The sequence below is a fragment of the Suillus subaureus genome, assembly GCF_016647635.1.
Source record: "Suillus subaureus strain MN1 chromosome Unknown BJ212scaffold_9, whole genome shotgun sequence".
NCBI classification, from domain to species: Eukaryota; Fungi; Basidiomycota; class Agaricomycetes; order Boletales; family Suillaceae; genus Suillus; species Suillus subaureus.
Genome location: NW_024538565.1, coordinates 189,121 through 210,049, shown reverse-complemented (window position 1 = coordinate 210,049; position 20,929 = coordinate 189,121). Strand labels below are relative to the sequence as shown.

The following is a 20,929-nucleotide window of genomic DNA, read 5'->3' as shown; positions in this document are numbered from 1 at the left end:
CACCATTCTTGTCGGTCTGCAGTAATACTGCACTGGTTGTGACAAGCAACGCATCGGTAGCCACTGCAAATTGCTTGCTTGGATCAGGGTTTCGAAGGACTGGTTGCTTCAAGAAACATTCTTTCAAGGTGGAGAATGCTGACGTGCATTGGTCTGACCATAGAAACTTGACATCTTTCTTGGTTAGGTCAATCAGGGGTCTAGCAATGTCAGAGTAATGGGGTACAAAGTTTCGATAGAAGTTGCAAAATCCTAGAAATGACCGAACTTCCTTCACCATCATAGGGGCAGGCCAATCGCAAATACCATCAGTTTTGGCAACATCCATTGCGACACATCTGGGGTGGATTATCATTCCAAGATATTCCACTTCTTGTGCATTGAACGTGCATTTCTCTGGTTTTAGAAACAGTTTCTCTTGGTGAATTCTTTCAAGGATGCACCGGGTTCGTTCATGATGGGAAGTGAGGTCGTTTGAGAAGATCAAGATGTCGTCCATATATATGATGAGCCATCCTTTGTTGATTTCTTGTTGGAACATCCAGTTTATATATGCCTGGAAAGTAGCAGGGGAATTGCAAAGACCGAAAAACATGACGTTTGGCTCGAAGAGACCATATTCCGTGGTAAAAGCGGCTTTCCATCTATCATCAGGGTGGATGCGAATGTTGTTGTAACCAGAACGAATGTCCATCTTTGTGAAGTATTTGGCACCATGTAACCAAGTGACTAGTGAAAGTGGTAATGGGAGGGGATAGGCATTTTTGACTGTCCAGTTGTTGATGTACCAGTAGTCCTGACAGGGACAAAGATCCCCACTTTTCTTTCCTACAAAGAAAAAGCCGCTTGCTTGTGGCGACTTCGACTCAGAAATAAAGCCCTTTTTCACATTTTCATCAATAAAAGCCTTGACAGCAGTTTGTTCTGTTTCTGATAGCGGGTACACCTTGGACGTTTTGGGAATAAAGCTGGGTTTGGTTTCAATACGATGGTCTATACCTGGTCATTCAGGCAGTAGCTGATTAAGACCATCTTTGGCAAAGATGTTGGCGAAGTCATGAAGGTAAGGAGGAACAAGCTCTTTGAACGTTTTCCTCTTTTGTTCAAGCCTGGCCACTAGGGCGAACTGTTGGGCCTTATTGCTAGTTTTGATACATTCCTTGGGGCATGGTAGGGGTTCAACTATGGGCTTCTGTTTCACGATACTGGTACCATCTTTGGTCAGTGGGGTATCCAAAGAGACGTTGGTGATGACCTGAAGCTCAGAAGCGTCAATGGAGTATTCAACCAAAAATTCATCATCATCAAGATGATACATAGCAAGCTCACACACAGGAGGTGCATGTTCTGATGTCCATACATCTTCCTTGGTATCAAAGGAATTGTTGTTGTCATTGGGATGGGATCAAGATTGGGTAACCCTGAGGGTGCTTCTTTGTCTGGAATTTCCTCAATGGTAGCCTGGAGTGGCAGTTTCTCTGATGATGCAGTGATGACTGGTTTTGCAGGAGGCGCCTTCAGCAGCACTACAACTGGAGTCAGTTCTGGTTTCTGACTGGCCTTCTGGAAGAGAGGCGGAAGACCGTTCTTTCTTTGTTCATTATTGACATCTTCTTCGATCAGATTGCTCTTTTTGCTTCTGGGGAGCTTTAGCATTTCCACTTTCCATCTGATTTCTGGGTCCATAGCACATAGCCAGGGGATCCCAAGTAAAATCTGATCACGACGGCCAAGCCGAGTGATGTTTAACTTTCCTATCATGGATCATTCATCTATTTTCACAATGAGGACACAATAGTGGGTGATGGTGCCCCCTTTAGCATAACTTCCATCTGCAGTAGTAACTCAGAATGGTTTTGCGAGCTTATGCGTCCAAATTCCATGGGTTTTGACAAAGTCTTTGGAAATAAATGTTCCAGCGGCACCAGAGTCAACAACAGCCATTGTTTCGACAGTTTTCAAACGTGTTTTGGAGATGAGGGAAATGGGAATGCGAAGCTCCTTTCTGATTCCAATACTCTGTACAAGTCTGATAGGTATATTGGAAGATACTGACATTGATCCAGTCTTCCACATCAAAAATCCTCTGCAAGGCGGCGAATTGCCATTTCTTCATCCTCTTTGTCGCTGTCTTCAATTCCTTCGCAACAAACTGGGGTCTTCCCATTCTTCTTCTGGGGACAGGCTCTAGTCATATGCCCCTTTTGGTGACATGTGAAGCATAGTCCTTTCTTCATGTGATCGTTTCTTTCAGCTTCAGTAAGCTGGTCTACTTCCATGGCATTCAGATTGTGTTGGTCAACCGAAGGTCTGGGTACATAGCGTTGTCCAGTTGGCTTGGTAGTGGCACGATGGCTCTGACAGAACATGGCGCCTCTTTGCCAATTGCTGTCTAGCCTAATGGCTGCGGCAACATACTTATCAAAGTCTACAGGGATGGTTTCCATCTGGTAAATGGTGTTACCGATCCCCTTCTTGAGCCTGTCATTGAAGAACGTAATCAAGATGGCATCTTGCTTTATGGAGGCTTGCACAGCAAGGGTCTTGAAACTGGCAATGTAGGAAGTGAGGTCGCCTGTCTGCTTCAGGGTATGGAGTTTATTCATGGCTGTGCCAACAGCATCAGCTGGTACGAAGGCTTCCTTGAACTTAGTCTCGAAGTTTGCGAAGGTTCCATAAGATTTAGAGACAGAGTTATCGACTTTGGTGTAAAAGGTGAGTGCCCAGCCCATGGCACTATCTTCTGTCATATATGCGAGTGCAGTGATGACTTTCTTTTCGTTGGTGTTGTAGATTGTAGCATTAAGGGCAAAATACACCTTAATTGTGTACAACCATCTCAAGGCTTGCTGGGGAGTTCCGTCATAAGACATTGGTGCTCCGGCTTTGAGTTCTGGGGTGTTGGTGGTTGCTGACATCCTGATCTTTCTGGTCTAGTGATGTTTCTACAGGGGATGATACGTCTCTCTCTGTCTGTTCTGGTTTCTGGGACCTCCCAGATGGAGAGGGTCAGAGTGACACTTTAATCTTTTGTTACGAACTAGGATAGTTGCAACAACAGTTACTCAATAGGAGCAATGACTGGAGTTGAATCAAGACCTTACAAATGTAAGGGTCATAAGACAAGTCAAAGAGAGTGTCTCTGACTTGAATATTGGTCCAGACAACTTTAGGATTGGAGGTCCTAAGCGAAGGATGTTTCAGGTGAAAACCTAGTAAGATTAAAGTGAAGATCTACTAAGTACATGACCAGTCTTATATATGACGACATAAGTACTCTAGGGCAGGTACTTCAGGAGATGAGTCAGAGATAAGAGCTGAGTCAGAGATAAGAGCAAGTCAGAGATAAGAGGTGAGTCAGAGATAAGAGATGAGTCATCTAATGATGGCTCCAACGAGCGATCGCAATGTAATACAAATATAGACATGAGTCAAATGATGGCACAGCATAGCACGGTCATGATGTAATACAAATGTACGTGAAAAGAAAGAAGTAAGTAGGAAAATGAATAGGGGCAAGTGTGATTGTAACAGAAGGAAGTGGGTCATACCCACATGTGCAAAACTTGCTGCAAACTCATGGTCAAACCTTGCTGCTGAGCCAGCCTGGGTGGGACCTGCCACAGTCCCAGCACAAGGATACCTCACTGCCAATAATACCGTTTTGGCAGAACCCATTGCAGACTCAGCATGAGCAAAACTCACTGCTGAGCCAGCCTGGGCAGGACCCTCCCCAGTGCAAGGAAACATCCCTGCCAACAATACTGTTTTGGCAGGACCCATTGCAGACCCAGCATGAGCAAACCTCGCTGCTGACCCAGGGTAGGAATGACTGGCTGCAGATCCAGGGGGGAAAGGACTGGGTGCAAAGCCATGTGGGGAAGGATTGGGTGCAGACCCAGGGGGGAAAAGACTGGCTGCAGACCAGTGGGGGGAGGCTCTGGGTGCAGACCCATGGCACACTGGACTGGCTGCAGACCAAGGGCACGCGACAGTGGTTGCAAACTCTTGGTGGCCAAGATTGGCTGCAGACTCTCAGTGGCCAAGACTGGCTGCAGACCCATGATGGATGAGACTGGCTGCTGACTTGGGGTGGGAATGACTGGCTGCAGACTCCAAGTGTGTGGGACTGGCTACAAACCCCAGATGGGCAAGACTGGTTGCAGACTCCACAAGGTCAAATGTGGCAGTTGACAACTGCCTGGATGGCAATAGAGGAATTTTCGAACACATTGGAAGCAATCAAGCAGCACATCATCATCCCAGAATTGTCTTCCCACCCAGCTTTTCAAGTCATTTAGCAGTTCAAGAGCTTGCCAGATTTCTTGATGTTTCCTGCATTCTTGGCACTAAGGCACCAAGATCATTCCAGCTCTGCATTAACACAAAGTCACCTTCCACCAGACATGGAGATTATTCATGCAATGAAGGCCTTTTCTCATTTCACCAACCAAGCACGTGAACGAAGTCAATCACCTTCCAACATTCTTAACTATGCATGTCAAAACTGGGTTGTTCATATCTTGCAAGTTCCCAATCCATGGGACAAGAAGCTTGTGCATATTTTCAAGTCTTTCTGGGATCGTCATCTCCTCAACTGGCTCGAGAGGCAGTGGTGTGCAAAGGGTCTGCAGTTGTGCCTTGATATTTTATCAGAAAGCGAGAAACTTGTGAAGGTACGTGTGTTCACAATGGTTTCTTCCTAGACCTATGACCTGACCTATGCATATAGGAACATCTTCTCCGAACCCCAGGGTCATCTCAGTGACCAGTCTGAAGCTGTCGGTTTATGCAACACATCTTGTATTAATGCCGTGGCAATTTCAAAGAACTACATAGCGGTTATACACATTAGATGCTGGTATAATGACGGATCGCTCCGTACCTGGTCTGGGGGGCATAGCCCTCAGTAGATAGATAAACCGTAATAATATCTGCACTAGACTGGGTCGCCTTGGGTGTGGCAGCAACTTAGGAGGTTGCACAAAAGGAAAAGATCCGGGGTTTTGACTCCTAGCACAGCCGGTGTGTTTGCCAGCTGTACTAATTTTCAACACTGGTTTTGATTCAATATAGATAGCAAGTAGATAACAAAATTACATGAGAAATATCAATCGCTCAGTATCGCTTGTACCACGTTTGCAACTCTCAGCTGACGGAGGTCAGTATATGTCTGGTGAAACAGTCAGAATGTGGGGCTATGGATAGGTAGGCCAGACAGAAAAACAAACCTGGCCACATCCGACAAAAATAATTGGCTGGCCTGTCACATATGTCATCGAGAGCGCTGCGCCAACCTATGCGCGAGTGTCAGCTGCCATTGCCGTGGCGAGCAAACCACGCACCTTGTCATCCACAGTATCCCACTTGGTCACTAGCATACCGTCAATGCCACGCCCCTTGCCCGAGCCGGATGCAGAAGAAAAGTCACGAAGGGCGCGGTCGAACTTAGTAAGCTGGTCGACGGCCTCATTGCCAACGAGCGCCTCGCCGACAAAGATTATCTTGTCTGGGTTATTCGCGGCAACAAGCTGTGGAGTTTATCAACGGAGTTCCAAGGAGCTTCCACAGTGTATCATACCTTGGCAAGTGCACGCATGAGGGGCTGGCAGAAAATGATCTATTAGGATCGTGACAATAATAGTACCAGTTTGCGTACCTCGTTGTCTTGCATGCGCCCAGCTGTGTCAATTAAAACGACATCAAAATCGTTATCTTTGGCTGGGTACGAATGCGTGAGTTGAAAATGCACTATGAACAAAATTCCTCACCATATGCAATAGCTTCTTTGGCGATTCCCGCAGCATCCTTCCCGTACCCTTTCTCATACAATTCAACACGGCCTTTGCTATTTGTTGCGCCGTTGACACCAAGCATGGAAAGATTGCGCACATGCACGCGAAGCTGTTCGACCGCACCGCTCCTACACGGGATGTTCAGAATAAGTGCAACTTGAGTAATACTAACGAAGCTCTCTTACCGAAAAGTGTCACAGGCTGCAATGAGCACCCGCAAGCCGTTCTGGATGAGCCAGAAACAGACTTTTGACAAGTTTGTGCTCTTTCCTACGCCATTCACACCCACAAAGGTGATGCTATAAGGCATCCTCTGTTGAGCGGAAGGCAGGGGGGAAGAAAGTTTAGTCCTGATTGACAATAACAGGTCTGTTGAGGTCTTGGGCGTCAGAATACGCGTGAGCGAAGATGACAGTGCCGTCCTAACGGCGTTGCTGGTGGCTGAAATTGCGTCAGAGCACGACAGATAAAGATGCGAGACACGGCATACTTTGGAAACCTCCGACTTTCTTCCCCACAAGACTCTCACCGACACCTTCGCAGACCTTGTCCGCAATGTCCATGGCCACATTTTTCTTCATAAGGTGTTGTTTCATCCCCTCCAAAACAGGCTTCAAATCCTGTTCGGTTAAGATTTTGGAGCCTGTCAAACGGGAGAACAAAGAACTCAGAGCGCCCAATGAGCCCGATGGCTGCTTTGCACCCTCATTCTTCAAAGCACGAGTGATAGCGTCATTCGACTCGTCGTCCTTTCCACCAAAGTCCCAATCCTTGACTTCATATAAACCATCCCTTGTCCTAGTTCCAAGAGAGGCTTTGTCTACGAGGGCCTGCAGGTCATGCGATAAATGACCATTTGTGCCGGAGTCAGGCTTGTCGATGCTAAAGTCCAAAGAAGCCATTTCTGTTTCTGACGGGGCCGATTCACCCCATTTCCGCTGCGCCTTGCTTTTCGCCCTTTTGCTCGTTGACTCGGAGCTGTACGATATAAAGCATTGGTTTGAATTAAAATGATTTGCGCACTCACTCTGAAGCTGGCACACTGTCCCGGCCGCTTCCCGAGTCCACCCTCGTCACACCTCGCCCTCCCCTTCGGCCACCCCGGCCACGCAGTCTGTTCTTGAGTGCTTGTACGTTGCGGGCTATCTGTTGCTCATCCTGCACTGCAATTGACGATTCGGAGGGAACTAGAGGTCACTTGAGAATATAAGCGCGACGTACTGAATTAAAAAACTCACCCGTACTGAGGTCATCAGAAGGAGGACTGGGGTCAGGTAGAGCTGGAGCCACTTGTCTATAGCGAGACTTGCGCTCCTGCAGACTTGGAGTGAGCAAGCACGGCATATGTGCGAGAACAAGGACGCACCTGGGCAGCCTTGTCTTCGAATCCCTTCAAGAGCTTGTCGAAGACACCATCCCAGCCTTCAAATGCTTTTGCAAAGTTCCACGTTTTGGCAGAATCGCGCGCAGCACCTGATACGAGTTTCCCGCTTTTTATTGCATGCAACGAAGCAACGAAAGTAGCCAAGAATGGCTCGAATAATTTTATAAACAGTGCCTTGAGCGCAGCTAGCAGGTCATCCACGTAAGTTAGTTGGAGAATGCGATGATATGCAACCTGCATTTCTGAATGTCAGTCGAGAGTTACTCCATCAGCATGAACAACGGACGTACCACAAAAATTAGCTCTAGATCATTAAAGAATGTCCACTTCACTGCGTACCCGTCCTTCTCGTATTTTTCCTCGGCTGTCCGCCCTTCGATCAGGGCTTCACGTATGAGAGAATTCACGGGAGACGAAGGAGAAGAAGCCAAGTGAGATGCCTCTGGGGTAAAGGAACGTGACCATAATACAATACCTCCTGCAGCTGATAGTGAGATTTAGCTGCTTCAAATGATTATTAGACCGACCTTTGTGCGAGATCGAGCAGTGGTCGAGCATGGTCGAGTATAATGCACGTCACTCCTTACCGGACACCGCATCATAACTTCAATTGATTACATAAGCCTTGGCATTGCACAAATCGACTCACCTCACATCGATGAAGTTTTGAAGCTTCGGCCAGCTCACTGCTCAAATAACAGCCAAGTGGCCACGAAAACAGCCTGGAATTGTCTGATGCCGCCAACCCAAACAGCGGGTAAGATGCAACTTGAAGTCGGTCTGTTTTTCTGCCTGTAACTACCCAGCCTTTCTATGATACGAAATTCACTTCTAGTGGTCATTATTTTTGTCACTGACGTTCTCAAGGGTCGCAGGACTTGCAGACAACGGGGATGATGTTTTGGGCTTCATAGGTTATCCGGTGCGCGCATTTATTCTGTTTATAGACTTCATTTCTTGACCCAGTCGGATTCCTGAATGCCCCGCGTCACGCCTAGGCCAGTGTACCTCCCATCCTACGCACTGCTAGTTTCCAAGGTCAATGCTTATTGTCCAACAACTCTATGTAAACGCTAGCCCAACACCGGCATAGTTCACTCATTTCCCTTGATGTACGAGCTTGTTTTGTATGCGCTGATTCCAACATCCAGGACTCTATATCACCATGTTCGGGCATAAATAACAGCATAAGGGTGCAGTACGTCGATAGGGATATTACGTCTGCAGGTATCGTCGCCATGGCACGGCAGCACTAGGTGCTGATGTCATGCGTCATACATCACCCGCTTCGACACAGACCCATCCTTGGCTTCCACTATGCGATGCGCTGCCATGCTGGAACATGGAAGTAATAGCCATAGGCTTTTCTTTGCATAATTGGACAGGACAAGCCATAACCCATTTTAGGAACGGTGATCACTGCGAGTTGTTGAAGCAGCTCCTTTTGTTGTTGATCGAATTTCGAGGCGAAAGATGGAGTGTTGGAAGTTGCGTGATTTTATCAACATCGCTATTGTATAGAAATCATAATGCATCTACCACTGCTTACCATGACCATACGATGGGAGATGATGGGGCATATAATAGAAAATAAACGGAATAGAAAGAGTTGGCCTTATGAACATCGTTATTGCATGGCCATAAGGTGATATAGCTCTAACGCTGCTTTACTATGACTGTACGATGGGAGATGAAGGGGCAAATACTGCTTCGAGCATTTAGCTTCCTGCATGTCCCCTGGAGGCGATGATGTTGTTGTCAATGTCGTTATTCGGTGAACAAAGAACCTTCCGCAAAACTTAGCAGCAGATCTGAAAGGGAGTCGAATCTGCTATCTCACAGCCCGGTGCGAAAGTTGACTGCACAGCTCTCACGGTGCAGATTTGTATTACCAGAGATTCAGAGTGTGCGAACATGAGGAATAACAGTTTATGAGCATATTCCCAATGGCAGTATGCCAGGCTTTGACTTCAGAGAGGTAACGGACGCTGGAAACAGAAGACAGAAGAACAACAGACTTGAGCTCGCCATGATCTCCAGAGTCCAACAGATCGATTACTAGTACATAAATCCTCGCGGATGAATACCATGTACCAATATCAGACATCCGACTCGAATATAAAAGTTCAGTAAACATACACGAATAATAATGATAAAGAATTAAACCTTCCTGCCACTCCCAACGTCCACACTACGTCGTACAGGTCTCAACGGGGGTAAAGGTTGTGTATCCGCACCATTCTGGACAGAATCCGGCCGTGGGCGCGTTATCGGGGCAACGGAGAGCTTCCACAAATCAGCATACGCGTTCTGTAAAGTATCTACTGCGCGAGAAGGCTGCATGGGATATGTATTTTGTATCATGGGTACGTAGTTGGTTTCGATAGGAAGGGGAGATGTGGATCTATAGTCTTTCCGAATGTCGAATTTGCCTGCGTCGCGGGACCAGAACTCCTGTGAGCTGCCGATACTGGATGCCCTGCGCGCTGTGTTGCCCATTGTCACAGATTCATTCGAACCCTGGTAACCTGGGCGCCGAAGAGGCTGCAGCGGCTTTTCTAAGCTGTGACGCACAGACTGCTCATCTGACCCTCCTATCCCATCTGGGAGTTTCATATGCGACATGGCAGGACTCGTGTAATACGAGTCTTGTCGTAGTGGTAGGGGAACGTGATATTGCGCGGGTGAGGGGACGATTTCCACGCCGCAATCTAGGCGGAGGACGGGTAGCTCACCGCGTTTGATGGTTTCTGCAAATTGGGAGGAGGGTGCGATGTGTTTTTTGAATCGGGCGCGACGACAGAGGATGAGGCCGAGGATGAGCAATATTAGGAAGACGACTCCACCGATGACGCCGCCTGCTATGGCGCCGACGTTGATAGTTGAGGCAGAGGAAGTTGTTAAGGTGTTGGTCGTATTTCCCGATGATGTTGACGCTGCCGCAGCTACTGAAGGTGACGATGCGGTTGATTCAGCGGGAGATTGGAGTGATGTTATGACCGACGAAACGGCGCTGGTGTCAGTGCTTGCAGAGGACGAGGCGGAGGAACAGAGTGAAGAAGTGCTGGGGGTGTAAGCAGTACTGGAGGTGCTGGAGGTGTCAACGGGACTAGTAGAAGGAGAGTCGGTTCCTGTATTAGAACGACTCGAAGAATTTCCTCTGTTTAACATATTAACTGCACAGTCGACGTCGAGAGATTAATAGCGCGCAAGTTGTTATGCACTGCTAAAACCCAATCCATATCAAACACGCATTCAAAGACACCAAGCGAATACTCACAATCGACAAAGACCAACACAAGTACCGCCCTGCATCCAAAGCCAATATGTTCAGGATCCCGGCAGGCTAAACTAGTGGGAGGAAGAAACGAGCAGCACCAGGCAGCACCAGGGCAATCAAAAGAGAAAAGAGAAAAAAAAAGCGCTGAAGGGTGGAGTAAAAAACACCCCACTTGACAATGACATGTGAGAGTAGACACATCACATCAGACGTTTATCCAAGGCTGTACATGAGATTCAGATGCGAGGTAGCCGGCACGCACGTACGCGTGATCAACGCCTCTGTTACAAACCATCCAGTACCCAAGGCTAAGAATAAGCAAGGCCAGTTGTTGGAGCTCCGCGAACGACATCAGCATCAGTTTTGCGGTGAACTGGCATGACTGCGCTTTCCATCGCTTTCCGTAGTCGTATTAGTAGCATCTGTAGTTGTGCGCCTATCCGAGTCGGTATCCGGGCTTTTTCATCTACCGTTAGAGCGTCCAAGATGAAGGTTGTACCTGTTCTCGTCAGCGCAGATAATTATGCGTATCTTCTTATCGACGAGCCGAGCAGGAAGGCGGCAGTGGTGGATGTATTAGACGTAGAAAAGGTACGGGCTGTAGCGGACAAGGAGGGCGTGAGCATCGTCGCTGGCATCACCACACATCACCATCAAGATCACAGCGGTGGAAACAAGGCATGTCTATTCCCGAAATCATTGATTCAAGTTGTACTGGCCACTAACGTTTTGTTACATTAGACACTGGTGGGTAACGTGCCCCCTTGATATGCGATCGATGCTGTAAAGTTCACTCTCGGACCATTCAAGGTTTCTACGTATCCTAGTATCCCCGTTTATGGAGGCTTTGATGTGCCTGCTAAAACTGACCTCGTTGAGGATGGTGGCGAGTTTACTGTTGGTGATAATATACACGTTCGGTGGGTCCACTGAACTTCCCCTGTTTCATATTCAAACGTTGAGCGAAACCGTAACAGGTGCTTGGCAACTCCTTGCCATACCAAGGATTCTATTTGCTTCCATGTAACGGACACATCCAACAAGTCTCAATCTGGGGGTGTGTTCACTGGGGACACCCTCTTCTTAGGTATGTATGCGCTAGTCCCGTAACTCCTCGCATTATTGACACCGCCCCACTAGGCGGGTGCGGTCGTTTCTTCGAAGGCACAGCAGAGCAAATGCACGCCTCCCTTTCCAAACTAGCGACGCTCCCGGACGACACGGTCGTATACAACGGCCACGAATATACAGCTGGCAACGTTGCGTTCGCCAAGACTGTCGAGCCCGACAACCCAGCTATCGGACGACTTTTCAAGCTTGCACAGGAGAACAAGGTTACCACCGGTCTTTCAACTATTGGTGATGAGAAGGAGTGGAATGTGTTTATGCGTTTGGATAAAGATGCCATACAGTATGCGGCGTTTGTTGGCCATAGCCGTGATGCTGATTTTGCTATAGGCGGGTTACTGGTGCAGAGGAACCTGGTGCTGTTATGAACAAGTTGCGTGAGCTGAAGAACAACTTTAGGGGGTGAGGAGGTATGTTTCTGCGATTTCAGTCGACTGAGAAATGGGGTTAGAGCAATGCTTTAGTGCGGGTAGTAAGAACAGCAAAGTAAAGTGTTCATTGATCGTCTGGTTGAGAGAACGAATTCTACAAATGTACTGATTAAGATCATATAGCATTGCAAAGCAGCAGCACGTCGGGCATTATCCATCACGATCTCGTAAACATACATGTCATCAAATTAATTCATCCCGACGAGTTTGAGCACAGCTGATCGGGCGTATGGAATATACGATAGGTTGTACCAGATATAGGCGAGGTATTCGACGATGACGAAAACTGGTAAGATCAAAACGTTAGGGTCGGCAAGTTCCAGAGCTCTAGGGCTTACTGATGCACAGTATCTGGGAAATAAGGGTTAGTCACGTAGTCTAGGTACAGGAAAGGGAGCACTGACCTCGTTCTTGAGTACGAAGGCGCCGACGAAGACGAGGCCTACTGAGCCAAGGAATACGACTGTGGCAATGATTCGTACGGGTTTGAACATCTATGACGGAGGTGTTTGAGTTGTACTACTTGAAGGACATGAAACGTACGAGCTTGATTTGCGAGGCAAACTACGCGGTGTTAGTCTGAATGGTGGCAATAGAGGGCGTAACTCACTCCAATGACGAAACCAGTGCCGACGAGGGATACCAAGATACCAATAGTGTACAAAACTTTGGAAGAGGTGGTCAGTGATACTTGGAGGAAGAACAAGTGAGACGGACCTGCAAAACTACCGAGCTGACCCAAGAAAAGCAATATGCTGCCTAGTAAGCTGAGGGCGAACCCTATGATGAGACTGGGGAAGGTTCAGCTGCGCATGGTGAATGGTGATTTTGAGCGCGCACCATCCAACAAAGCCGTATAATCTCTGTGTACGAGTGAGGCCGAGGAACTTGAAGGCAGAGTCCCCCTCAAAGAACTGGGTCTCGGGGATCATGCCACCTGCGGATTCGAGGTTGAACCATCCTTTAGAGGGCATTTTGGATTAGGGAGAGGATTGAATTCGTGTATTGTTATGGGCTAGATGAGAGGCGACGGGCAAAGGCCAGCGCAGTTTTCCCACGGTTATTGAAAGAAGGGCATTTGATGCTTTGGTTGAACTTGAACTTGACTTCAACGAGGCCACAAGTATGATGTCGCCGTTTCCACATTGCAGACGACTTAAAGATGATTCAGTGTTGAAAGCTATTCTGATTGGTATAGACTACGTGGCATGCGTTCAGATGGTCGATGAACGAAACTAATCATAGGGACATGAATTCAAGGCTCACGCTCACTCACTGCGTATAAAGCATGTCTGGCACAGATTACTCTAAGATTAGTATGAGGCCATAGTAGGTAGAGACAATGGATTCAGGGTTATCTTGAGGCGTTAGTAGGCTTGATAGTAAGGCTATGCGAAGTTGGAGCTTATTTGGATTACGCGCCTCGTGCTAACCTCGTGTGTTCAACGAGGCTAAACCGTTCAGTTTTTTCGTTTCAAACGATTCTCAGCTCTGTTAGCTGCGTTCTGATAATGGAACAATCCAATCTTCATGACAAGCTTTTCTCAAGAGGAAGCGTCACTCCACCTCCTTCAACTCATCTTGATTCATTGTTTCAATCTATCACAACTCACGGAAATTCAGCACCTGCTACTCCAAGCATGATTGCTGACGATGATACAGCTCCAGCTCCAGCTGTTTCTACATCTCCAGCTGATAGGCAGAGCGCTCTCCTTTCCTTGTTGTATCCTGCTGCAACCTCGACATCTACTATGAGACCACTTCAACAGTCTCAGCAAATTCCATCTCCTCCTGCTTCCTCTATAAGATCAGGTCAATCACCTTCAAATAGCAGCGAAACTCAAGGAAAGATCCTCCTAGAACAGCTCATGGGGTGAGTCAACTCTGCGTGTTGATCCCGCCTCACTTCATACACGAGGCACTTCAATTTCCACATCCTTTTATTCTACTTTTTTTCATATCGTTTCCCATCTCTTTCTACCATGACCTCTTGGGATTTCCTCGATACATTTTATGCTGATCTCTATGATAGTACCGCTCCCCGCTCTAATTTTTCGGAGCCCCCTCCACAACAAATGTCGACTTTGCCCCCTGCCGCCAGCCCTCAGTTTCAGTCCTCTATGGGACAGTCGTCCATGTCGCAGTCTTCTATCGGAGACACCTACCATATCAACGAGGGCCCTTACATCACACAAGAGCAGCCCAGGGATACGCAACCCATCTCCCAGCCTCAACAGTCCCAGCAACTCACGCCCTCTCCCCGCAAGTCCATGTTCGAATTTGTTTCTCCTTTCGATGCTCTTGACTCCACCTCCACCGTAAAGAAGAAGCCTGTTGCCGTAGGTCCCGGAAGTGCATCCAGCACAAACGAGGATTCGTGGACATCCGCTTCCCTAGGCTCTCTTAACGACCCGAAGCGCAAGTCTGTCGAGAACCTTATGGACCAGTTGACCAGGTCCCAGCAGTCCTATCCCTCTGCACAGGCTCCATCTCCTACCTATGACCCTTATAGCACCACAGACGAGTATTCCCAGGTGGAATCACAGCCGACCCCTCAGCAGCAGCCACTCCAACCTCGTACTATGCCCCCGCCCCCTCCTCTTCCTCCAAAGCCTGGCCGTGCGTCGCCCCCTAGGGGCTCTCCCCCGAAGCCTGCTGCACAGCAGCCACGTCCACAGCCACGCCCTGTCGAGTCACCTCTCGGTCAGGCTCCTATCCCGCCTGCAAGGCGAGACAAGGACGTCTCACCTGGCCCTCGCAACACCTGGAAGAATGAATCCAGAGGCAAAGGTCTTGGCAAAGGGAAGGCACAGACGAGTCCAAGGCAAGTTTTCTTTCCACGTTTTTTCCACGTGCCTTTACTGACTTGCGCTCGTTTCTTAGCTCGCAACCTCAAATTATCGTATTTGATGTATCGCAGCTGCTGGACGACGTGCAGGCTCCTAGAGACGCCGTGAAATCTACTGCAATTGCTTTGGTCAAGCAAGACTCTGTGTTCTTGCCTGGTACGACCATTGGTGCTACTCATTGGATTGCGTATGCCATGACCAAGGGCCGTGTCCGTGTCATCTCGCGATCGAGCGGTGATCGTACTCTACTTCAGCTGCCGACCGTCTTTGCACCTTCTACGTCAGTCATTGACATGGCTGTGTACGGCAACAGGCTGGCAGGTGTCACCTCCGATGGTGGATTTGTCGTGTGGGAACTACCTGAGGTCATCACCGATGATGTACCGTGAGTGTCTCATTGCTTGACATATTCGTGGTCTAATGATGTTTGCAGCGGACGACTATTGTTATGCATCGTCCCCAGCGCTGACGCGGACCCTCTTCACTCCGTGAAATGGCACCCCAAGCAACCCGACACTCTGGCAGTGGCTTCTGAGACTAAAATGTATTTACTTGATCTAGCGGACGCTGCGCGTACTTTTAGAGGAGAGCCTTTGCCACAAGTTGAATTGACCCGTATTTCTCAAGTATTTTCTGTGCCATCGGTCAGTCCCGTCGCTTCATAATTTTTTTTTTGGTGTATTCTCATCCTTCGTAACAGCGCCTGGTCGCGTTTGATTTTGATGTTCCTCATTTTGCGCTGGCTACTATTTCCGAGGACTCCACTCTCACTCTGTGGAACGTCCATGACAAGCTGCCTTTCTGGACCCACCGCGTTCGTGGCGATGACGTCCCCTCATCTTTGACGTTCATCGACGATGGCATCGTTATCGGGAGGAGGAACGGCACCGTGTTCCAGCTCCTCTCCGTCATCACGAAGAACGTCCTCTCCACATTCAAATTCGTCAACGGAAGCAAAGAAGACCCCGACATGTTTGGACACGTCAATTATGACTCCCGAATTCAGACGCTCTGGGTTGCCAACAACCGGCGCGACAGTCTCATCGCCCTACGTATCGGATTCGACGTTAGCGCTTCGTCTTCGGGCGAACTCGTCCGCGGCGGGTTCTTCGAGCAAGTCGTCGAGTTCTCCGGGCCGAAACCGACTATCCACTTTGTGATACTCTCAGCAGATGCAGACCCCACAGGTGACGAAGCGCACGCTGCATGCGTAGCTGCTAAGCTCCCACCCGGAGACCTCGCGCTCGTCGCGTTCTCCGTGCATTCTACCGGTGTCGATCAAGTCCTGATTAGGAAAGAGTGGTACGATGCGGCTGTGTTGAACGCTCCTGGAAAGTTCCCGCCTTATATGCCTGCGGCCTCCGTGGAAGCAAAAGGTGCGGGGCGTCAGATGCCTCCTGCGCCCGTGAGCATCGGTGGACCTGGGCCTGGGCCTGCTCCCGTGCCAGCCACACAGCCCTCTGTGTCCGGTTCCGGAAGTATCATCCCACCTCGTACACTCCGAACGCCTCCCTCCGAAGAACTCGAGGGCGATATCGCACGTGATGAAGTCCGTGCGCAAGAAGGCAAAGGAAAGAACGTCCGAGGGAAGAACGTGGCGTTCAGGGATCGCGAAGCTGCGAATTCGAATTTGAAGGAAACAGAGAAGTTGACGAGCTTCAAGGGCGATGTGGGAGCCAGTAGTGACACTGGGATTGCACTAATCGTTACCAAGGAGATCAAAAAGAGTGAGGAAAGCTTGCATACGCGTATTGGACGGTTGATTGGGAAGGAGATGGATAAGCAACGTAAGTGGCCGGTGTGCCTTTTGCGGTGTTTTGAATGTTGATCCTTGTTTCCCAGACCAACGGATGGAAGAAGCGCGCGTCCAAGAGCAGGCTGAGGATTTCAACCGACAAGAGAAAATTCTGAAGTTGATATCGACGGAGCTTACAAGGAATACAACGAGGGTTGTTGAGATGGCTGTCAAAGCTGAAGTCCAGAACTCAGTGCTGCCTGCGTTGGAGCATATCACGAGGGCGGAAGTCCGGGCTACTCTTAATGAGCATGTTGGGAGGGGGCTGACGGAGTTCATCCAGAATGTACGTTGTGCTCCTATCGGTTTTTTTGTTGGAGTGGTTCTGACTTGAATTTTTGTTGGGTGTGTGCAGAGCCTTCCGAATGAGATTGAGAAGCTGCTTCTGCGCCCTGATATTTCGAACCATTTCGCTAGCATCCTCTCGACGAATCTGAACCCTCTTATCGAGCGGTACATCAAGGATTCTGTCACGAAGAACATCATCCCCACGTACTCCCAGCAGACTTCGGCTATGCACCAGGATATCCTTCGGGAGATGAGGGCGGAAATCTTAAATGTGAAGAAGGATTCTATGTCATGGCAGACTGAAGCTGCCCGGAGCCAGGAGGTGAGCGTTCTTTTCTCTCAAAATTGAGATCGTTCTGATGAATTGGGTAGTCCTTGATCAGGGATCTCGAGCATTCCGTCAGGATGCTGTCCGATCAAGTCAAGTTCTTATCGCTGAACTCGGCTGCAAGCCATCGGATGGCAACTGGCGGTTCCCCCGTCCCTAGCGTCTCAAACATGAGTTCTATGAGCCAGGGCATCCACCGCTCCCAGAACCTCCCTCCTGCAACGACTCAGGCCCCAGTATATGGCTCCCAATCCCTCGGTTCGTTCTCCCAACAACCACAACCGACGCAAATGCACACACACGCTACGTGGTACCCTTCGACGATCGCTGCGCCTCAAGCATCTCACCCCATCGCGCCTCCTCAACCCCCTCCCCCACCACCGTTGTCCCAGCGGTCTCCTCCTGCTCAGCATGATGCATGGGAAGATACGTATATGGCGGTTCTAGGGACGCAGGACCCGAAGCAGCTGAGGGAGCTCCTTGCGAGGTCGAGTCCGGAGGTTGTGATGCCTATGGACCGGAAGGGGCCGTTGTCTATGGCTGTTATTTGTCAATTTTGCACCGGGTGCGTCTTTCATGGAACTTGTTTGCTAATTGGTTTTGATTTTTTTTTTACTAGCTTGCCACTATAATTGCGGAGACACCTCCTGTGGACGAAGCCTTCAAGTCGTCTTTGTGGTGGATGCAACGCACTGCTACTGTTTTGAATATCAACGTATGTCCTGTTCTCTTGTTCTGCTACCGAGGTACTGACTGTTTTTTTGGACTTTAGGAACCTCTGATCGCTCCATACGTCGCGCGAGTAGTCCCGAACGTGAAGGCTACGCTGAATACTACCAAGCAGCGATTGTCGATTCTCCCTGGTGGCCCTCAGACAATGGATGCGGCGCGAACTATTTCCGAGATTCTGGATATTCTGGGTAGGAAGAGCGTGTCTGCGCCGCAGGGGGGTCTTTGAGGTTTGATTTTTGTCTCTTAATGGTCGTCCTTTGTCTCTGAGAAGGCTGCCCTATTCGTATGCAAACAAAAACATGACAACGTGCAACGCGATGCACGATGCGCGATCACCACCATTCTTTTTACACCATTTCTTTTCCCTAGCGACGATGAATGTTACGAATGCCTCTAGGCTCATGAAATTTTTCTTACGCATGTTTTTGTTTTTGGTGCTGACTGCTTGCTGCTTCGCTGACTGTTGACTGCTCTCGATGATACGTACCTATCATACATACTTCGTGTTTCATTTGTTGTAGTGCAGATTTGAATCACATGTCATGATAATTCTCTTTGGGGTTGCATTATAATTACCACCTTAAACTTGGAATCAAACGTAACTTTCACCGGCACCCTTGAATCGAACCATAATTAATTCTTACCTTGGACTCGAACCTAATTTTCGACTTCGAATCGATGCGGCCACCCATTCGTTCCTTGCTCCGAGAAGCGCTCAGAGCTATAGTACACATGAAGGATGTGCTTATCGTGTGGCGCCGTGCATGCATGTTCGTCTAAGCTATGTATGGCCATCATTAATATAACGCGTCCCATGAACACACATCGTGCGCCGCCGTATATGTTTATTCGTCTCAGTTATGGCCATAACCAAAAGTAAGTTAATAACCCGTCCCATGACCACGATGCATTCCCTCCTTAGCAGAAGGTAGGCCGTCGGAGTCTTCTACATGCAGCTCATTTACGTCTGAGTGTACGTACGGGTGCCGCTCTGCTACTGACTATGGCAGATAGCCGCAGGCTTGCGCTGAGACCCCGTCTTAGCAATGGTATCTGTAACTACCAGAATATACCTGATTGCCTTTCATACATCCCTCGCTGGGATGCTGTGGGGGTTGGATACCGGTACGCAGTCTCATTTCAGACCTGGGTCAACGGACACCTCTAATCGGTCACCATGATCATGATCTCTCCCAGGTTCTATTGGTCCTATCACCCAAATGGAACAGTTCTCTAGTTCTATCGGCCATCTCTCCTCAGACATCCTTGGGATTTATGTCGCGTGTATTCTGCTCTCTGCTTCCTTGTCTTCGCTATGCAGCGGCTATATAGCCGACTTGCTATCTCGCAAGTACGGGATCCTAACCGGAGGCATCATAGTCCTCCTAGGAACGATCATCTCTGCCTCTGCGAAAACTTTCCCTGTTCTCATATGCGCACGGCTGATAACGGGAATCGGACAGGGTCAGAGTATCTCCGTCGTTACCATTTATCTCTGTGAGATTTCTCCACAAGAGATTAGAGGAACGGTTGCGACGGTGCTACAGTTGCTTATCACGATTGGGATCGCCTCGGGGTATTTTGTTGCGTATGCGTCTTCAAGAATTGGGGGTGAGCTGGCTTGGAGGACACCGTTTATTTTGGAAGCGAGTATGGCTGCTATTTTGGTCTCTGGGATGGCATTTATGCCGTATTCTCCGCGGTGGCTCGTCCAGAGGGGGAGAATAGATGAAGCTCGTGCAGTTCTTCAGAAGCTCCGTGCTAGCAACGAGTTCGTGGAAGATGAGCTGCGTCTGATTAAAGGCAGTCTCGAGGAACAGAGCCGGGAAGATGCTTCTTATCGTGAAATATTCCAAAAGCGATACATCAGGCGGAGCATTCTCGGTGTGTTTCTGATGTCTTTTCAGATGTTGTGTGGGGTATGTGTTATCCTGTACGGCCGATGATACGTCTCAGTTGACACCTTTGTTTCTAGATCGATGCGGTCCTTTATTACGCTCCTATCCTGTTCACTCAAGCTGGTTTTACATCGAATCGAGCAGCTTTCCTTGCGTCTGGTGTTTCCGGAATAATCAATTTGATATGCACTATACCTGCTCAACTGTGGGTGGACAAGTGGGGACGAAGATTTCCTTTGATTGGTGGCGGTATTTCTATTGCCACTTGCTTCATGGTCATTGGCGCCTTGTATGCGATCTATGGCGGAAAAGCCGACGGAGTGGTGTACTTGAGCGGCAAAGGACCGCAATGGGCCGTCATCATATTCATATACATGTTTGTGGTATGTATCGCGCTGCGGCGCATGCCAACCTACCCATAATATACTAAATGAGCTGTACGTCAGGCGAGTTTCTCTTGGTCATGGGCTGTGGTGGGTTGATTCATCATTCACTATGCGCGAGTTGACTCCAAGTCGTCCAGGTTATTAAAATATACGCATGCGAAATAATACCCACGCGGCTTCGCGCAAAAGCATGTGCTGTCCAGCAGGTAGGTTACGTGCTTCCCTCGCTTTCTCCCATCTGATGTCTATTAGCTCAGTAATTGGCTGGTGAATTTCACTGTCGCGCTTACTGCGCCGCTTTTTCTACGGACTTCTCCCAGCGGTCCATATTTCTTCTTTGGATCAGCGACGCTGTTCACCACTGCTGTCTGCCATTTCTTGATGCCAGAGACTAAAGGGAAGAGCTTGGAAGAAATCGAGGGCTTGTTTGAGATGACACCTCGGGCGATGGATCACTCGGTAATAGCATAATTGTCTCTGGTTTGCGTTACGCATCCTTGCTATGTATTTCATATCTTTCTAGTAATTCCCAGTATGTGACATACATTTTCTATCAGTGACAGCGCAATCGTGCTGGAATGCCAGCGATTACAAAATTACACTTGAGTAAAACAGAGCCGCGATACGGAAGCTCA

The 20,929-nt window shown here is 48.7% G+C and overlaps 6 protein-coding genes across 6 annotated transcripts; 3 read left to right on the top strand and 3 right to left on the bottom strand.

Moving 5' to 3' along the window:
* Positions 1 to 4,710: 4,710 nt before the first annotated feature.
* Positions 4,711 to 7,803, bottom strand: BJ212DRAFT_1341568 (SRP54-type protein). The gene is made up of 14 exons (XM_041335149.1): positions 7,707 to 7,803; positions 7,470 to 7,657; positions 7,162 to 7,413; positions 7,034 to 7,109; positions 6,823 to 6,982; positions 6,286 to 6,773; positions 5,981 to 6,236; positions 5,772 to 5,923; positions 5,660 to 5,721; positions 5,582 to 5,605; positions 5,346 to 5,531; positions 5,232 to 5,297; positions 4,886 to 5,173; positions 4,711 to 4,831 (listed from the first exon to the last, which is right to left on the bottom strand). Exons 1-13 carry the CDS (start codon positions 7,735 to 7,737, stop codon positions 5,111 to 5,113), a joined length of 2,004 nt encoding a protein of 667 aa, XP_041195086.1. The 5' UTR covers positions 7,738 to 7,803; the 3' UTR covers positions 4,711 to 4,831; positions 4,886 to 5,110.
* Positions 7,804 to 9,218: 1,415 nt separating this feature from the next.
* BJ212DRAFT_1051745 (uncharacterized protein) lies at positions 9,219 to 10,620 on the bottom strand. Its single transcript, XM_041328941.1, has 2 exons — positions 10,460 to 10,620; positions 9,219 to 10,405 (listed from the first exon to the last, which is right to left on the bottom strand). The coding sequence occupies exon 2, from the start codon at positions 10,348 to 10,350 to the stop codon at positions 9,340 to 9,342; it is 1,011 nt and encodes a 336-aa protein (XP_041195085.1). The 5' UTR covers positions 10,351 to 10,405; positions 10,460 to 10,620; the 3' UTR covers positions 9,219 to 9,339.
* Positions 10,621 to 10,945: 325 nt separating this feature from the next.
* BJ212DRAFT_1267289 (hydroxyacylglutathione hydrolase) lies at positions 10,946 to 11,993 on the top strand (the record flags this gene model as incomplete). The annotated part of the gene is made up of 5 exons (XM_041330646.1): positions 10,946 to 11,167; positions 11,270 to 11,379; positions 11,437 to 11,546; positions 11,600 to 11,879; positions 11,918 to 11,993. The coding sequence occupies 5 exons, from the start codon at positions 10,946 to 10,948 to the stop codon at positions 11,991 to 11,993; spliced, it is 798 nt and encodes a 265-aa protein (XP_041195084.1).
* Positions 11,994 to 12,206: 213 nt separating this feature from the next.
* Positions 12,207 to 12,992, bottom strand: BJ212DRAFT_1267394 (Got1/Sft2-like family-domain-containing protein; the record flags this gene model as incomplete). The annotated part of the gene is made up of 7 exons (XM_041330658.1): positions 12,207 to 12,304; positions 12,357 to 12,369; positions 12,423 to 12,512; positions 12,562 to 12,582; positions 12,629 to 12,684; positions 12,736 to 12,809; positions 12,859 to 12,992. The coding sequence occupies 7 exons, from the start codon at positions 12,990 to 12,992 to the stop codon at positions 12,207 to 12,209; spliced, it is 486 nt and encodes a 161-aa protein (XP_041195083.1).
* A 451-nt stretch (positions 12,993 to 13,443) lies between these two features.
* On the top strand, positions 13,444 to 18,639 carry BJ212DRAFT_1341549 (uncharacterized protein). Its single transcript, XM_041335148.1, has 10 exons — positions 13,444 to 13,891; positions 14,051 to 14,842; positions 14,902 to 15,252; positions 15,301 to 15,511; positions 15,568 to 16,654; positions 16,710 to 16,948; positions 17,018 to 17,272; positions 17,323 to 17,820; positions 17,898 to 17,993; positions 18,051 to 18,639. The coding sequence occupies exons 1-10, from the start codon at positions 13,530 to 13,532 to the stop codon at positions 18,234 to 18,236; spliced, it is 4,077 nt and encodes a 1,358-aa protein (XP_041195082.1). The 5' UTR covers positions 13,444 to 13,529; the 3' UTR covers positions 18,237 to 18,639.
* Positions 18,640 to 19,056: 417 nt separating this feature from the next.
* Positions 19,057 to 20,765, top strand: BJ212DRAFT_1267336 (general substrate transporter; the record flags this gene model as incomplete). The annotated part of the gene is made up of 6 exons (XM_041330653.1): positions 19,057 to 19,135; positions 19,208 to 19,929; positions 19,986 to 20,291; positions 20,355 to 20,381; positions 20,432 to 20,500; positions 20,547 to 20,765. 6 exons carry the CDS (start codon positions 19,057 to 19,059, stop codon positions 20,763 to 20,765), a joined length of 1,422 nt encoding a protein of 473 aa, XP_041195081.1.
* Between the last annotated feature and the right edge of the window lie 164 nt (positions 20,766 to 20,929).

Excerpts from the sequence above, each read along its gene's own strand:
- BJ212DRAFT_1341568 (XM_041335149.1), bottom strand. The coding sequence starts at position 7,737 with ATGCTCGACCACTGCTCGATCTCGCACAAAG. Across the intron at positions 6,774-6,822 it reads GACAGTGTGCCAGCTTCAGA|CTCCGAGTCAACGAGCAAAA; the intron begins GTGAGTGCGCAA and ends TATATCGTACAG. Across the intron at positions 5,606-5,659 it reads GGCGCATGCAAGACAACGAG|CCCCTCATGCGTGCACTTGC; the intron begins GTACGCAAACTG and ends ATTTTCTGCCAG.
- BJ212DRAFT_1051745 (XM_041328941.1), bottom strand. The coding sequence starts at position 10,350 with ATGTTAAACAGAGGAAATTCTTCGAGTCGTTCTAATACAGGAACCGAC.
- BJ212DRAFT_1341549 (XM_041335148.1), top strand. The coding sequence starts at position 13,530 with ATGGAACAATCCAATCTTCATGACAAGCTTTTCTCAAGAGGAAGCGTC. Across the intron at positions 15,512-15,567 it reads AAGTATTTTCTGTGCCATCG|CGCCTGGTCGCGTTTGATTT; the intron begins GTCAGTCCCGTC and ends CCTTCGTAACAG. Across the intron at positions 16,655-16,709 it reads GAAGGAGATGGATAAGCAAC|ACCAACGGATGGAAGAAGCG; the intron begins GTAAGTGGCCGG and ends CTTGTTTCCCAG.